Source organism: Microcaecilia unicolor, unplaced genomic scaffold (assembly GCF_901765095.1).
Source record: "Microcaecilia unicolor unplaced genomic scaffold, aMicUni1.1, whole genome shotgun sequence".
NCBI lineage: Eukaryota > Metazoa > Chordata > Amphibia > Gymnophiona > Siphonopidae > Microcaecilia > Microcaecilia unicolor.
The window spans coordinates 224726-241917 of NW_021963005.1; the positions used below are offsets into that span (position 1 = coordinate 224726).

The 17192-nt window shown below is 41.6% G+C and overlaps 1 protein-coding gene across 1 annotated transcript in view; it reads left to right on the forward strand.

Annotated features, from left to right (window-relative positions):
• The window catches only part of LOC115458713 (inactive serine/threonine-protein kinase TEX14-like), a gene marked incomplete at its 3' end in the record, with an annotated part of 207866 nt that overhangs the window by 20886 nt on the left and 169788 nt on the right, over window positions 1-17192 (forward strand). Inside the window, 1 exon segment of the mRNA XM_030188539.1 lies at window positions 10228-10309. Coding sequence (XP_030044399.1) covers window positions 10228-10309 — 82 coding nt within the window.

Here is a 17192-nt window from a genome sequence, read left to right on the forward strand (position 1 = left end):
GTGCTAAAAATGCTAGCGCGCCCTTAGCGTAGCTTAGTAAACAGGGCCTTATCTGGTTCAATGTTGGAAAAAAAGACCAAATTCTATCTGCAGGAGATGACACCTTATCTGACATCATTGAAGAAGACATATAACCACTGCTGAAAGGTTGGGCTATATTAAGCCTCTTACTTTAACAATTTTGTCTGAAAAGTAGTTTGCTAAGGTAGAGGCAAAAGGACCAAAATGCTGGTTACACAAATCATCACAATTAACAGAAAGAACCCTAAAAATATTAAAAGTTGTCATGAAGATGATAATTCTCTATTTGAGAGAGAAATTAAATGTTTTCTCTTACGAGACTGGGCATCCAAATGGCAGATGACGTTTAACGTGAGCAAGTGCAAAGTGATGCATGTGGAAAAAAGGAACCCAAACTATAGCTACGTAATGCAAGGTTCTACATTAGGAGTCACTGACCAGGAAAGGAATCTAGGTGTCACTGTTGATGATATGTTAAAACCTTCTGCTCGGTATGTTGCGGCAGCTAAGAAAGCAAATAGAATGTTGAGTATTATTGGGAAAGGAATGGAAAACAAAAATGAGGATGTTATAATGCCTTTGTATCGCTCCACGGTGCTACCACATCTCGAATATTGTGTGCAATTCTGGTCACTGCATCTCAAAAAAGATATAGTGGAATTAGAAAAGGTACAGAGAAGGGCGACAAAAATGATAAAAGGGGTGGAACGACTTCCCTGTGAAGAAAGGTTAAAGCGGCTAGGGCTGTTCAGCTTGGAGAAAAGGCGGCTGAGGGGAGATATGATAGATGTATAAAATAATGAGTGGAATGGAATCATAGAAAATATTTCTTTACTCAACGTGTAATTAAACTCTGGAATTTGTTGTCAGAGAATGTAGTAAAAGCAGTTAGCTTAACGGGGTTTAAAAAAGGTTTTGATAGATTCCTAAAAGAAAAGTCCATAAGCCATTATTAAAATGACTTGGGGGAAATTCACTGCTTATTTCTAGGATAAGCAGCTTAAAAAATTGTACTGTTTTGGGATCTTGCCAGGTACTTGTGCCCTGGATTGGCCACTGTTGGAAACAGGATGCTGGGCTTAATGGACCTTTGGTATGTCCCAGTATGGCAGTACTTACGTACTTTTCGTATGTTTACAAAATTTTCGGTAAATAAAGTTTGATTCTTTGTTTGCAGTCCATGTGATATTTTTCCCTTTATATATTAAAAATGAGATAGAGGGGAAAACACGAGACACACATACTGGTTGATTAATATGAAAAACAGAAACTATTTTGGACATAAATTTTGTTTCAGTTCTAAAAATACTACCTGATTTTTGTGTCTAGGAGTTCAAACAGAGTTTTAGTCCATCGTTGGAGAGACAAATTAAGATCCCATCATGATGTTGAGTGTTTCACCAATTGGAAGTGGAAAGGAGGAAAGCCTGTAACTTTTCCAAGATGTTATACATACTGTATAGGGGGGGAATTCTATAAATGGTGCTCAAAAATCAACACCAAGCGCTATTCTATAAATGGCACTCCGAATTGAGTGCCCTTTGTAGAATAGCACTTAGAGCCGATTCCCGTGTGTAAAGATGAGCAGTGGTATTTACACCATCTGAAACCTAACGTAAATGCTGGTGCCCAACTCATGGCAATTTGGCACTTAAATGACCCTATTCTATAACACTGTGTGCAGATTTTTGGAACGCCTCTGACCTGCCCATGCCCCTCCCCTGACCACTTCCCCTTTTGAGTTGCACGCAATGGGATTTAGGTGCCTGGTGTTGTAGCGTGTATTCAGATCCATGCGCAAAACTAAATTAGTGCCTGTTAACTTCAATAATGTTAAGGTCAATAATTGATAGTTAATGGCTTGTTCGCCAATTTACATGTGCAACTTGTATCCGTGCTGAAATTTCAGCACCATTTATAGAATTTGGGGGACTCTGTGTCATTTGAAATTGGTGGGTCGCTGTCTGTACATTCAGCATACAGTTTTGGAATATTCGTTTGCCAATGAGATCCATGAAATGAGGATTTTTTTTTGCTGATGGGGTATTCGAATAAGTTCTTGAACTTCATTTTTTTTTTCATTGCGACTTTCGATCACCAGGAAATGATGCAGGAGTTGCAGTTTTCCAAGTCGCAGTTCTGGCTGTACTTTATACTTTGTTTGCAAACTTTTAAATGTTGCATGAGAAGAAAAGGGCGTAACCCAAATCTTCTTATGTTGATCTTGAACTGTCTTATGGACTGGAACAGCTACTATATCTTTAGGGGCGACTAAATATTTTAGAACTCCCAAATTTGGATCTGTTTTGTCATCTGCTGGGATGGAAAGCACCTTTACAATTTTTTGTAAAAATGTTGGATAGGTTGTGTCTTCTGTGTTGAGACTCTTCTTGGCTTCGGCAGTGAGGAATCGGAGGGGAGATCAGGGGATCCTGCTGGAAATTGCATAGTCCTGAAAGATGATCACATTTATAATCTCCAACTATTTGAGGAAATGTTGAAGTCTAAATACAAAATAGCCCCATTAAAAGTGAGATTAAGATAGATAAGGAATGTCACATTTGCTCAGGAGATACATATGCTGAGTTGCAAATTTCAGTTGTTCCCATGAAGAAGTCGATCTTGACCAATCTGAACCATATTTTTCTTTAAGGAACTCTCTTCAGAGTTCTGTAATGAATAGGTATGGTTGCGATGGAGATCAACCTGAAGAACCCCCTCTCATGAGAAGAGAGAGGTGGGGTTGAAGAACTGTAAGATCTTGTGCCTCTTACTGATTTGTCTTCTGAAGAAGATTTTCAGTGGCTCTGAGAATTTCTAGCACTGTGTATGTCTGGAGTGACTGTGCCTGTGTCTAGAGCTGTCCTGCTTTGGTACTGATGACATTACCTCTCTGCCAGTATCCCTAATAGAGGGAAATAAAAGATCCCTTGCACCAACAGATCTTTTTTTGTGACAAACTGATGTATGCTCTGATTGACAGGGCATCCCTCCTTGCCTTTTTTTTTTTTTGACCAAGTTTTTCCCTTCTTTGTTTGGTGCACCGAAGATGGGTCTTGGATGGAACTAACTGCACCTTCCTTAGCATCCCTCCGGACCGGACCAGGATTGGACTGTTGGGTTGTGCCCGCCTACCAGCAGGTGGAGACTGAGAAAAACTCTGACTCTAGAGAGCCAATAGGAGCCCTGGCCATGTGACCTTAGCCTCAGTATTTTCTCAGTCTCTCAGCAGGTAGGAAGTGAGCCCATTAGTCTCTCTCTCTCTTTTTTTCTCTATAAGATGTTACAGATATATTTATAATACTTCTTCTGTGCCTGGAATCATAATTAGAGGCTTGGCAGGGTTTCTTTTCTTTCTTTGACAGCCTCTGGGGTGTTAAACTCGGGTGTCTCGAGTCCACCCCCCTTCCTCCCCATCTCCCTGGCTTAACAGGGAAGGGCCGTCCCTTTCTCTGGAAAGGTGTACCGTCTTTGGGAGAGGCAGCCACTTTTAATAGGCAGCTGTTTTTAAAGAATTAAATCAAGTAAAAGAAAATTAAAAGAATTAATTCAAATGAAAGGAATTTAAAGGAAGTAGTTTTTGCTTTCCCCAGGCTTATAACGAGCAGGTAGCTCTTCTGTCTTATTCTGTTTGAAGAGTCTTTATTTTCTTTTATTGCGGAGCTATTTAAAAAAAAAAAAAAAAGTGAAAAGTCAGCGTCTGTGACTTTAATCGGTGGTTTTTTGTTATCTTCATTATTTTTCCTCTGCTTTCCGGCGTTGTTAGCAGCGGTAGTTGTAAAAAAAAAAAAAAAGAGGCGCAAACTGTTAGGCGCGTGCTCGCTCTTGGACGGGTCTGTATAGCTTGCGAGCTGTATTGACGGTTCCTGTTCGGGCCAGAGGCTAAACCATGTTTTGTGCGGCCTCGGAGGCTATCTGTTTTTCGGCGGCACGGATTTCCTGCTTCTTCGTCGGTCCAGTCAGTGGTTTTCTCCCCCGAACTTTATTCTTCTCATTTTGGCGCACTTGGCCGCCATTGTTTTGCATGCAGCTGCATATTTCCCTTGATGTGGCAGCGTTTTTCTGCTTTTACTGTGTTCGGCTGTTTGTGCAATGGGAAGGAGATATTGTTTCTCCGGTAGTTGGGGCAATTGGTAGTATATTTTCCCTGAAATTAATTTTTACATGTATTTTTCAAGCTATTAAAAAAAAAAAAAAAAAAGAAATGCTACGATGCGAATGGCGCTCATTTTGTTTTTCCCTCCGATTCAAAGTGCAGCTCAGTCGGGAATTCTCTGTTTTAGACAATGGGGCGAATTAAATTGTATCTCAGCTCCAAAATAACCATTTTCCTATTCCTTTCCCTTGTGCGTGATGTTTGGAGGAAAGGTCTTTGCTATTGTCTAGCGCAGTTTTTTATGGGGGTCCAGTGTACGTCACTCTGTGTCTTCCTCATTTCCTGGTGGATAGGACTACATTGTCTAATAGTCAATTGATTAGTACTTTACAAATCTGGCCATAATATCTTAGTTCCTTTCAAGCATTTCCCTTCATGCCTATGATGTTATACAGTGTTTTTAAGAACTTAACAAACATTTTCTATGGCATAGGCTATCTGGGTCAGGTGCCATGTGGATAGAACTACATTGCCGGATAGTCTATTGTTTGGTACTTTACAATGCTGGACTTAATTCCTTTCAGGAAATTTTCCTCCGTGGCTATGTTCTTATACTGTGTTTTAAGATCTTAACAAACGTTCTCTAGAGCGTAGGCTATATGGTTCAGATGCCATGTGCAATGAAATACATTGTCTGATACTCAATTGTTGCGTACTTTGCAATTCTGGACATTAAGGTCTTACTTCCTTTCAGCAATTTTCTTTCATGGCTATGCGTTCTCTTTGGCATAGCAGATGACAGCTGCCTAGGCTACATGGTCCAGATGGTTCTCATATTCTAGGAGACTCAGTCCTGTCTACCGAGCACCCAGTTTTCTCAACTGCTTTAGAAGGCATGTTTTATTCACGTCTTCTCTACTTTCCAACTGTCTTGGAGTTTCTCATGTGTTATCTTAGTTTTCTTCTAGGACTTTCAAGATATATGTTAACTTAGGGAGTAAAGTTATCCGGTCAATTTTGCATTTTCTCCCACTTAAGGATAGTGGGAGGTCCTCACGCCATCTACTTGTATTTTTGTTTCCTCTATCTGTTCAGCCTGGGCACATGGTAAACATTCTGGTTTTGTCCAGTATGACCATCCATAACATCTGCTATCCCTTTCTCTTCCTTACAGATTTTAGGGTCTTGTTTCAAGCTTTCTTGACGTCAGGTACAGTCTTGTCTCCTGTGGCACAAATTCACCACGTAATAGGTATTTTCCAAGTCTATTCCATTTCATTTTCATTTTATTCTTCCTCTCTCCAGAGTTTTTTTTTTTTTTCTCTTGGAAGGAGATTCACTCATTTTCTGTGCATTTTTTGCCATAAGGGCATAAGTGTTGCCATAATGGGAAAGGCCAAGAGTCCCCATCCTGTTTTCAGATGGGGTCAATCCAGATCGCAAATACCACATTCATATCTTGTGAGTGTGCGTCTGTTCATCTCTGTACTCTCAGTGAGGAAGGAGGCATGACATGATACAAGGTTTGGGGAGATCCGGTAAAATTAAAGGCCAGTGTGTCTCAGTCCACACGCAACATATGGTGATCCTTTCATTTTCAATCTATACGTCCTCACTCCAGACCTTCCTTTCAATTGGAAGGGGATTCTTTCACTTCCTTTGCATTTTTGCTTAGTATATGAGTATTGTCATACGGGGAAAGTCTAAGAGTCCATTAAGCCCAGCATCCTGTCCTCAGTTGTGGTCAATCCAGGTTGCAAGTACCACATTCATTTCTTATGGGTGTGGGTTGGTAGATCTTAGTACATCTCAGTATAGGAGGAGTAATGTCCACGATACAAGGATGATGAGAAGGTCCTCATTACCAGTTTTCTTGCCCTGCTCTTCGGTCTTGCGCCGCCTCCGCGCACTTTTTTCTTAAGTTATGGTCGTAGTAGCAGCAGCGCTCATGAAACAACGTCTCCTCGTTTCATCCTTTCCTAGATGTCTGGTTCATTACAGACAGTCTTATTGACAGAGTTGTCAGGTCAAGCAACGGGTGGTGCATTTCGGGCACACTCTAGGTTACGGGGTGCGTGTAGCCAGGTGTCTCATTTGATCTCTCTTTTGAGCTCTCGTGTGATCTCATTAGATTTCGTAGCATGTCTCTATTTTTTCTCTCTTTGTTTAGTCACGTTGGCGCAGACTGTTTTTGTCTTCTCTACAAGCGTCCCACTTTCTGTTTTCTCTGGATGTTCTTGGGCCTTTGGCCATTACCTTGCTCTATTTTGCAGAGTAAAATTTTACTTTCTAGCTCCCAAGAAGGAATTTTTTCTTCATTCTCTTTGGAGTCTCGGTAGTCTTTTTTTTGGCAGCTTTTCACTCCGTCAATTTCGTGACCATTGGGGGGGGGGGAAAAAAAAAAAAATCTTCTGGGAGTTCTCAGTGGATAGTACCTTAAGGGGAGGTCCCAGTTCTAGAACTATTTCTTTTCGCTCTGACCTTCCATGTGCCTCTCTTACTTTCTTGCTAAAAAGACTTGTCAGCGGCAGAGATAGATGCCCTCTCATATCCAGATATTTATCTCGGATGGGATTTCCTCTGCTCAGTTGGCCTCTGTATTCTCACTAGTGCAGCACTTGGGTCTGGTGGTTGAGATTGAGCATTCTTCCTGCAAGTATGCCAGGAGCATATACACAGTGAGCAGTTTTTTGATGGCTGCATCTGTGAAAATATATATGTATATTTATAGTTCTACTACATAAGTACATATGTAATTCCACACTGGGAAAAGCTCAAAGGTCCTATCGAGCCCACCTTTCGGTCCACGGCCAATCCAGACCATGAGCACCTGGCTAGATTCCTAAACGTACAAACATTCTATACATGTTATTCCTGGAACTGTGTAGTGTTTTATGGACTTCTATATGTATCTAACAGATGAAAGGTACTAACAAGTGTCTACTGTTGATTTATTCCCGTTTTCACTAATTGGGGTTTACGACAAGAGTCTCAGGTGATCTGCTTGCAGAGGCAACAGCTACAGATGATTCTCTCTCTCTCTCATTTGAATTGCGCTCTGAGATATGTTTTCTTCATGTTGGGTAACTGCAGCGGCTGTCAGTTTATTTGCACCTTCAGTCTAGTTTGCAGCAGGGATTTAGGTACCTTCTTCTTCTGCATAGTATTTAACTGCATTCTTGTTTTTACCTATTTAGCTTCTAGTGATCAGGTACTTTCTCACTGACAGGCTTTACATACTTCCAATCTGTTGCTAGGTCAGCAATAGTCTACGATATCGGGAGTATTGTACTTCAGGATTTCGGTTTCCACTTTCTCAGCTGAGGTAGATTCATTGCAGTTTTTTGTTTACAGGCGGCTCTGCTTCTACCTTTGCCATCTTTCTTTCAGTCATTTTTTTGTTTTTCTCGAGTCTCTCTGTCCTTTGCGCTGCACTGATAGTGCAGTAGGGGGACATTATATAGCGGCCACTTGGTAGGGGACAATGTTCAGCGTCGCTTGGACTTTTCAGCTTTTTTGCTTTGTAGTTATTCTATTTAGTTTATTGGCGGTTCTTGGATCGTCAAGCTTTTGGCTTCGTATTCATCCTAGTTTGGGTGTTTTCAGGGACTCTACCGCATTCTCAATGTCTGTCCCTCCCATAAGATTACTGCTTTGGTACTTCCCAACAGTCCAATCCTGGTCCGGTCCGGAGGGATGCTAAGGAAGGAGAAATTAGATCTTACCTGCTAATTTGCTTTCCTTTAGTCCCTCCGGACCGGACCAGGCCCCTCCCATGTTCTATCAACTCTTTAGATTCTTTTACTAAGTTTGGAAGTGGAATGTTTCAAAAAAACAAACAAACAAACAGATGATACTGTATATATATATATATATATATATATTAAAAAAAAAAAAAAAAAAACTTTGCGTGGTCCATACCACTTCTCTGGTGGTTGCTGGTGAGCTCGGTTGCTGGAATATATATAAAACCTTAAATATGTCATACCACTTCTCTGGTGAGAGTTGTTGGTGACTTCAGTTGCTGGAATATATATAAAGCCTTAAATATGTCATACCACTTCTCTGGTGAGAGTTGCTGGTGAGCTCAGTTGCTGGAATCTATATATATATATATATATAAAACCTTAATGGGTTATACCTTTGGTGAGAGTTGCTGGTGAGCTCAGTTGCTGGAATAGATATAAAGCCTTAAATATGTTATACCACTTCTCTGTTGAGAGTTGCTGGTGAGCTCAGTTGATGGAATATATGTGAAACCTTAAGTGAGTCATACTACTTCTCTGGTGAGAGATGCTGGTGAGCTCTAATATGAATGGGCCATGCCACTTCTCTGGTGAGAGTTGCTGGCGAGCTCTAATACAAATGGGCCATACCACTTCTCTGGTGAGAGTTGCTGGTGAGCTCTAGTACTCGGTTTTGCCGAGGAATTTGTGGCTGCTAGGATTCCATACGGCACAGAAGTTCTTTCTTTCTTTCCTGCTTTGTTATTCAAATACTGAGGCTAAGGTCACATGGCCAGGGCTCCTATTGGCTCTCTAGAGTCAGAGTTTTTCTCAGTCTCCACCTGCTGGTAGGCGGGCACAACCCAACAGTCCAATCCTGGTCCGGTCCGGAGGGACTAAAGGAAAGCAAATTAGCAGGTAAGATCTAATTTCTCCATGTTTCCCCTCTTCTTTGCTTCAGAGAAGTGCAGTTAAGTGCCAAAGATGTACCATGGATAAGACAAATGGTGCCATGTACTTCAGCATGTTGTTGCTTCAGGAAGATGTGGTTAGCTGGTGCTGTTAAGATCAATTAGCTTGTTAGTAGTTTTTTGGAGACTTAATCAATTTTCTCCCTGCTTGGTCTCTATTTTAGTCAGCACTCCAGGAGCACTCAGCAGTGCAGTTTGATTCTCTGCCCTTTGACTAAGACTTGTGACTCATTGGAGATTTGTTTTCAATTTCTAAGAAATCCCTTAACTTTAACTCTGATTTTTCAAGCCCAGGGTGACTTTTGGGCATAAGCCAAACAGTTGCAAACTTCATGGAACGCTCCCATACTTCTGATACAATGATCACGGGAGTCTTTCACATTTAGGACAATATTTAAAGCCTGTTTTTTTGTCCAGGCATGGTAAAACACAAGTCTTCTGTTGAATTCAATGATGATAGAAATTGAAGATATGGACAAATTAGAAATTTTTTCAGAAATGAATTGATTAGAGAAATTCACTGTACATTCAACCACTACTGTGGAAAAGTTTTTTAACTGATGAATTGGACTCTAATGGAGTGGAGGAGTGGCCTAGTGGTTAGAGTGGTGGACTTTGGTCCTGGGGAACTGGGTTCGATTCCCACTGCAGGCACAGGCAGCTACTTGTGACTCTGGGCAAGTCACTTAACCCTCCATTGCCTCAGGTACAAATAAGTACCTGTATATAATATGTAAGCCGCATTGAACCTGCTATGAGTGGGAAAGCGCGGGGTACAAATGTAATTTAAAAAATTGTGGTATATGACAGAGTGAGAATGCCCGCGGAAGCACAGAAACCTTTCTGGAAGTTTCTGTGCTTAAAGAATCCACTCTGGCTCGGCTCTGTCCATGTCAACCATGATACCTAGTAGTGTGACTGTATGATCCATGCTGTCCATTGAGAATAATAGTACTATGTGTAGATTGCTCATCCCTTTATGAAAGTTTGGAATATTATTTACTTATTGGTTATGTTTAGGTCTCTGTTCAAATAGTAAATTATTTTGCATTGGTAAAAAACAAATTTCTCTTAATTGAATTAGTGAACTGAAGCCAATTTGCATATTCACATTCTGTTAATGTGCATAAAGGAGATAATTTTATAAGCCTTTTTGTGCATAAAACAGTGTTTACTTGTGGTTCTATACAGTACACACATAGGTTCCAAGGGGCAGAGATTGGGTAGAACTGGCGTGGAGTTTGATAAACACCTGTATTATAAAATATGCATGTATCCGTGCAGGTATAACTTTGTGCTGGAGCTTTCAGGTAGGCAGTGTTATGGTGCAATAAATTACCTTTACAGGCTAGGCACCCTGTTATCTAATTACCCTCAAAATATTCCTTTTTACATTTTTGTCATCAATGTTTAGAAATGCAGATAGTGCTTTGGGGAGATTTCTAAAATGTGGAATGATTTCATCAAAGAACAAATACAGATACGGCTATGGGAAGGTAAGAAAGATTATGACACTTCACCATTTTTGCAAAATTTCTGATTTAACTTTAAAACAATGAGGGACATATACAGCAGGACAGTAACAACGTAAAAAATACAGATAAATTATCCATATATTTACATGTATATTCATTGAAGATTGCTTATCTTTTTTGGTCTGATTTATACAGATAACCTGTATAAAGTTAGGACTGCTGCTTCTATATTCAGACTTTTATGCATAAGTTATACAGATAGGGCTAGATTCTATATTTGGTGCCTAAAAAGTCAACGTAAAAAAGTACACCTAGGCGTATTCTATAAATTTAGGCATACGTTTTAGAATAAGCTTAAATTTCCACGCAGATTATAGAATATGCTGAGCACCCATCCGCATGACTAAATTTAGGGGGTTGTTTACTAAAGCTTAGCTCGCGTTATCTGCAGCAGGGCCCATAGGAATAAAATGAACCGTGCTGCAGATAACTCGAGCTAAGCTTTAGTAAACAAGGGAGTTAGTCACAGGCAGTTATGCCAAGTAAAACTTAGTCTAAATCCAGATGCCTAAATTAGGTGCGTACCAGGTGTATTCTGTAACAACATGCATAGATTTGAGAAACGCCCATGGCCACCCCCCCTTTCAACAATGCAACTTAAAATTTGCGTGCGCATCACATTGCTGAATACGCTTAGACAGTTGTGCATATAAATTCTAATTCAAGCCATTTGGTGTCAGTAATTGCTTGTTACGTAGCAGTTATTGGCTCTAATTGGTTTAACTAATTATGTTGTTCTTGCAAATCCAGCATACGACCGGATTTGCATATGCAACTTAAGTTGCACTATATAGAATCCGGAGGTTAGTGGCTAAATATCACCACTGTCTAGATAACGTTTGCCCACCCCCCTTCCAGCAAGGCTCAATCTTCTTCAATTTATCCACATAGCATTTGTCTGTATGTCGATTTACATAGCCAAAAATTATCCATGTACAAGGGGCAGGAATTTGATTTGTGTTACACAGATAAGGCTGTCATTACCATGCACTAGAGTACATTTAACGTACACTATTTATGGCAGATCCCATTTTATAATGGGAAGTAGACCAGGCTGCCCAGGAACAACGCAGAGATTTTTAATGATGATAAAACATTTATTTCAGAGACTCTACACAGACCTGTGTTTTGGCAGTGAGCCTGCTTCAGGAGTCTATATTAAAAACAATAAAATCATAATAAAATTTGCATAATCAAATGGTGTCCCCATATAAAAAAACAAAGAATATCATCACATCAACTAGTGTGAGGACTCTGAAAGGAGTCCATAGTAGATGACGGCAGAAAAAGACCTGTACGGTCCATCCAGTCTGCCCAACAAGATAAACTCACATGTGCCATTTTTTGTGTGTACCTTACCTTGATTTGTACCTGTCTTTTCCAGGGCACAGACCATATAAGTCTGCCCAGCACTATCCCCACCTCCCAACCACCCGCCCCGCCACCAGCTCTGGCACAGACCATATAAGTCTGCCCAGCACTATCCCCGCCCCGCCACCGGGTGTACAAGCTAAACAGGGTACAGATTTCTGCCCTATAAGCACCTTCACCGGCAAAGACTAGCTTAAAACTTTTTTTTATGCAACTGTTAAATTATCCTGGCTGTACATGCTCTTATTTTGACTGCAGATGTCTTTAAAATACAAACAACAAATAAAAATATTTATATTTATGGACTACAATCTAAAATATGCTATAACCCGCATAAACCTGTGAAGAGCAAACAAAATAAAAATGTGATTAAATTAAGTGTTAAGAGATAACCGATGAGATCCAGGCTTGCTGGGAAACATAGAAGCAGAAAAAAGGCTGAATGCGAGGGTTTTACCAAGAGGCCACTTTTTTTCATCACCACCTTAACCCTTCTTTCTTACCATCATTGTGCACGGCGGCTGCTGCAAAGCGCCGGACAGCCCTGTTTTGCGGCTGCTGTGAAATGCTGCTGCTCTTGCGGGCAGTCACACCATCCTGTGTCAACTCCAGTTCTAGTCATGCTGAGACCGGGACGGGGAAAAGGTTTTCCTTTGAAATGTAATTATTCTTCTTCACTAATCCCTTCTAGACAATAATAACAGACTGGATCACGTCAGAGAAACTTGACCTACTCTTCATCACTGAAACCTGGATCCACGATCAGAAGGACCCTATCATCTTAAACCTGTGTCCTCCAGGATACAAAATCACCTACTGGACCAGAAAAGAAAAAAGAGGAGGGCGCATAGCACTCATATACCGATCTCATCTCACAATTGAAACCACTGCGGAATCTATAACAACCCACCTCGAAATAGTCTCGATCAGAATACACCATAAAACCCTGCTCGACCACCTAAATTGAGTTGAATGAGTTGTTATACGAGAGGGCGAGAAAGTCCCAACTATACTATTGGTATAAGTTGTTCCTTCATGGGAACAAGGCGGGGGCCTTGTTGGCGCGATTAATAAAAAATAGAAAAGGACATTCAAGGATATTGCAGTTGCGAGACCCCAGAGGAGGCTGGTTTAGTCTGACGTCTGACGTCGGTGCCAGGCAAGATGGTGGAGGCTATTATTAAGAATAAAATTGCAGAGCATATACAAAAACATGGACTGATGAGACAAAGTCAGCACGGATTTAGTGAAGGGAAGTCTTGCCTCACCAATCTAATGCATTTTTTTGAGGGGGTAAGCAACATGTGGACAATGGGGAGCCGGTTGATATTGTATATCTGGATTTCAGAAGGCGTTTGACAAAGTGCCGCACGAAAGACTCCTGAAGAAATTGCAGAGTCAGGAATCGGAGGTAGGGTATTATTATGGATTAAGAACTGGTTGAAAGATAGGAAACAGAGAGTAGGATTGCGTGGCCAGTATTCTCAGTGGAGGAGGGTAGTTAGTGGGGTCCCGCAGGGGTCTGTGCTGGGTCCGTTGCTTTTTAATGTATTTATAAATGACCTAGAGATGGGAATAACTAGTGAGGTAATTAAATTCGCCGATGACACAAAATTATTCAGGGTCGTCAAGTCGCAGGAGGAATGTGAACGATTACAGGAGGACCTTGCGAGACTGGGAGAATGGGCGTGCAAGTGGCAGATGAAGTTCAATGTTGACAAGTGCAAAGTGATGCATGTGGGTAAGAGGAACCCGAATTATAGCTACGTCTTGCAAGGTTCCGCGTTAGGAGTTACGGATCAAGAAAGGGATCTGGGTGTCGTCGTCGATGATACGCTGAACCCTCTGCTCAGTGTGCTGCTGCGGCTAGGAAAGCGAATAGAATGTTGGGTGTTATTAGGAAGGGTATGGAGTCCAGGTGTGCGGATGTTATAATGCCGTTGTATCGCTCCATGGTGCGACCGCACCTGGAGTATTGTGTTCAGTACTGGTCTCCGTATCTCAAAAAAGATATAGTAGAATTGGAAAAGGTACAGCGAAGGGCGACGAAATGATAGTGGGGATGGGACGACTTTCCTATGAAGAGAGGCTGAGAAGGCTAGGGCTTTTCAGCTTGGAGAAGAGACGGCTGAGGGGAGATATGATAGAAGTGTATAAAATAATGAGTGGAATGGATCGGGTGGATGTGAAGCGACTGTTCACGCTATCTAAAAATACTAGGACTAGAGGGCATGAGTTGAAGCTACAGTGTGGTAAATTTAAAACGAATCGGAGAAAATTTTTCTTCACCCACGTGTAATTAGACTCTGGAATTCATTGCCGGAGAACGTGGTACGGGCGGTTAGCTTGACGGAGTTTAAAAAGGGGTTAGATAGATTCCTAAAGGACAAGTCCATAGACCGCTATTAAATGGACTTGGAAAAATTCCGCATTTTTAGGTATAACTTGTCTGGAATGTTTTTACGTTTGGGGAGCGTGCCAGGTGCCCTTGACCTGGATTGGCCACTGTCGGTGACAGGATGCTGGGCTAGATGGACCTTTGGTCTTTCCCAGTATGGCACTACTTATGTACTTATGTACTTATGTAGATCAGACACAGAGATAACGACGTGTTTCAGGAAATACTACGAACAATTGTACCAGGAGCCTACAGATGCTGTGCTAGACAGTAATTTATACTTAGATAATCTATCCCTACCTACTATCTCATCCTCGCAAAGGGAATTGCTCAATGCCCCCATTACAGAGGGAGACCTAATGCTGGCGCTCCAACAGAGCAAACTCCATAAGGCGTCAGGCCCAGATGGATTCAGTGTGGAATTCTATAAGTTGATATATGATCAGCTGAAATCCCCATTATTAAACCTTTTTAATTCAATGGGGGAGTCTGGGACCATGCTGGAGTCCTTTAAAGTTGCTCAAATGATAGTACTTCTGAAGCCTGGGAGGACTCCTACAGACCCATCTCTCTCCTTCTGTGATGTGACACTTTATGCAAAACTTTTGGCGAATAGATTATCTCATGTACTCCCGGACTTGATCTCTCCCCCACAAGTGGAATTTGTGAAGGGCAGGACTGCGACTAAGAACATCAGATCAATTCTGGCTTCATTGGAAGTAGTGGAATGGTCTAGAAGTCTGTATCTTTGCTGATTAAGCTTTGATGCAGAGGCCTTTGATTGTGTGGTGTGGCAATTTCTTTTTGCTGTCTTGAAAAAGGTTGGTATTGAGGGCTTTTTTGGAGAGGCGGTAGGAGTGTTATGTTCAGATCCGAAGACTTTTATGTGGGTCAATGGGGAGAGATCTTCGGTATTCTCTATACGTCGTGGTACGAGACAGGGTTGCCCATTGTCACCATTGCTTTTTGTGTTGTCTGTGGAGCTCCTTATTAGAGAAATCATTTCTCATCCAGAGATTTTTGGGGTACCCATCGTACATTCCACCTTCAAGATATCAGCTTTTGCTGATGATCTGTTAGTGCATCTTACTAGTCCTCGGAGGTCTCTGGAGGTGTTGCTGGCTCTGTTTTGTGAATTCGGAGACTTTGCAGGTTTCAAATTAAAATTTTCCAAATCTTTGGCATGGCGTCGATGGAACAATTGAGACAGGATTGAGGAGAGGCGTTTCCTTTTAGGTGGGCACGGGAATCCTTTACTTGGGAATAAAGCTGGCAATGAAGGTAGGGTCTTTATATCATTTAAATGTTTCTCGCTTATTGGAGAATACTACAGAACATTTGAAAAATTGGAGGGCCCTCTTTCCTTTCATGGAAGAATACACTTATTTCGCATGGTTGAATTTCAGAGGTGGCTCTATGTTCTTCAGATGCTGCCATTACGTATTGTGGCAAAGGATTTGGTCTTATTGCATAGGCATCTAAGAACATTTATTTGGGGCGGAGCTAAACCCAAACTGTCCCTACAGTTCATGTTAGGTTCTTGGAGGGAAGGGGGTATAGGAATTCCCAATAAACGCCGTTATAATCAAGCTTGCCTACTTCATCACTTTGGTGATTGGTTGCTAGATAGACAGGATTATACTCCCCGAGAGCTGGAAAAAGAGCATTTTCGCACCATGCCACCTATATTTTTTACTGCAGGCTCCGAGCCAGGAGATACCTCCCCCTTTTAGAGCAAGTGTCCTGTTAAGGTCCTTGAGGGAAGTCTGGAGGGCTTTGACTGGATACTGGGGAAGCCTCTGACCTACTGCCCATTCAGGGTAACTTATTGTTTTCCCCAGGTCTGGAAAACCCAATGTTTTGAAGATGGGAGGCTATGGACATCACTAGACTAGAGCATGTTCTGAATGCGAAAGGGTTGATGATAAAATCTTGGTGCACTGGGGATAGGTATTGATTTTGGTAATATCTTTGCGCACAACTAATTAGCTCATTATGTATGGGAGCTAGACACAGCAAACATGAGGGATTTCTTTGGTCTGGTCCTGGGGGATCATCTTTCGGTCTCAGGGTTATATAAGGCACTTACGAGGGTGGCTCCTCACAAGAATAAGGAGAACATCAGAAGCCGTTGGGCTCAAGATTTGGAGAGGCCAGATCTTGTTTTAGATTTTGATCAGTTATCGGCCGAGATACACTGTTGGTAAATGCGGATATCTGTGAATGCCAATTTTGTATTCTGCACTGAGCGTATCTGACAAAGGCTCAAATCTTTAAGATGGGAGGGGTGGCGGACCCCCTGTGTTCGAAATGTGACAGTCAGGTGGGTTCCTTCTTTCACTCTCTTTGGGAATGTCCGAGGATCCAGGCTTTCTGGACTAGGCTGATGGGCTTTTTGGAGACGCTGCTGGGGATGAAAATCTCTTATACCCCTCTGGGAATAATTTTAGATAAATATAAATTATTTGCGGTAGCCAATAGAGGGGCTCAACTCTTGGTGTGCAAAGCTTGTATTTTGGGCCAGCGGCTCATTCGAGGGGCGTGGAAGAGTGAAACACCGCCAGAATATTGGCATTGGCGCAGTAAATTGCATGAGCTCTTGCTGATGGAACGCAGAATGGTTGGAGTATCCCCCCTGAAGGAGAAAGGCGTTTCTGACAATCTGGAACCTATACATACAATCTTTATCTCCAAGGGCACGTAGGTTTTGTTTTTGTTTTGTTTTGTTTTGGGGGGGGGGGGGTCGGGAGGAATGGGGGGTGGATTTATTACGTTGATCTGTACTGGGGTGTTTGCTCCGGGCATGTTTAGTGCATTTGAAACATATGGGGGGAAGGGGGAATTTAAAAACTTTGTGAAAAGCTTGATGACAGGAACTTTTGGTTGGTCTTTATTGGGCACAGCTATGTTTATGAATCTTTGTAAACCTGGATATGTTTGCATATACGTGTTTCTGATTTGTTATCAATAAAAACTGTTGAAACATAAAACAGAGCCTAGTTGTTTCATTGTGGATACGTCCAGTGGCTAAATAAATTGTTGCTTATATTTATATGATCTTTTATAAAGGCAACA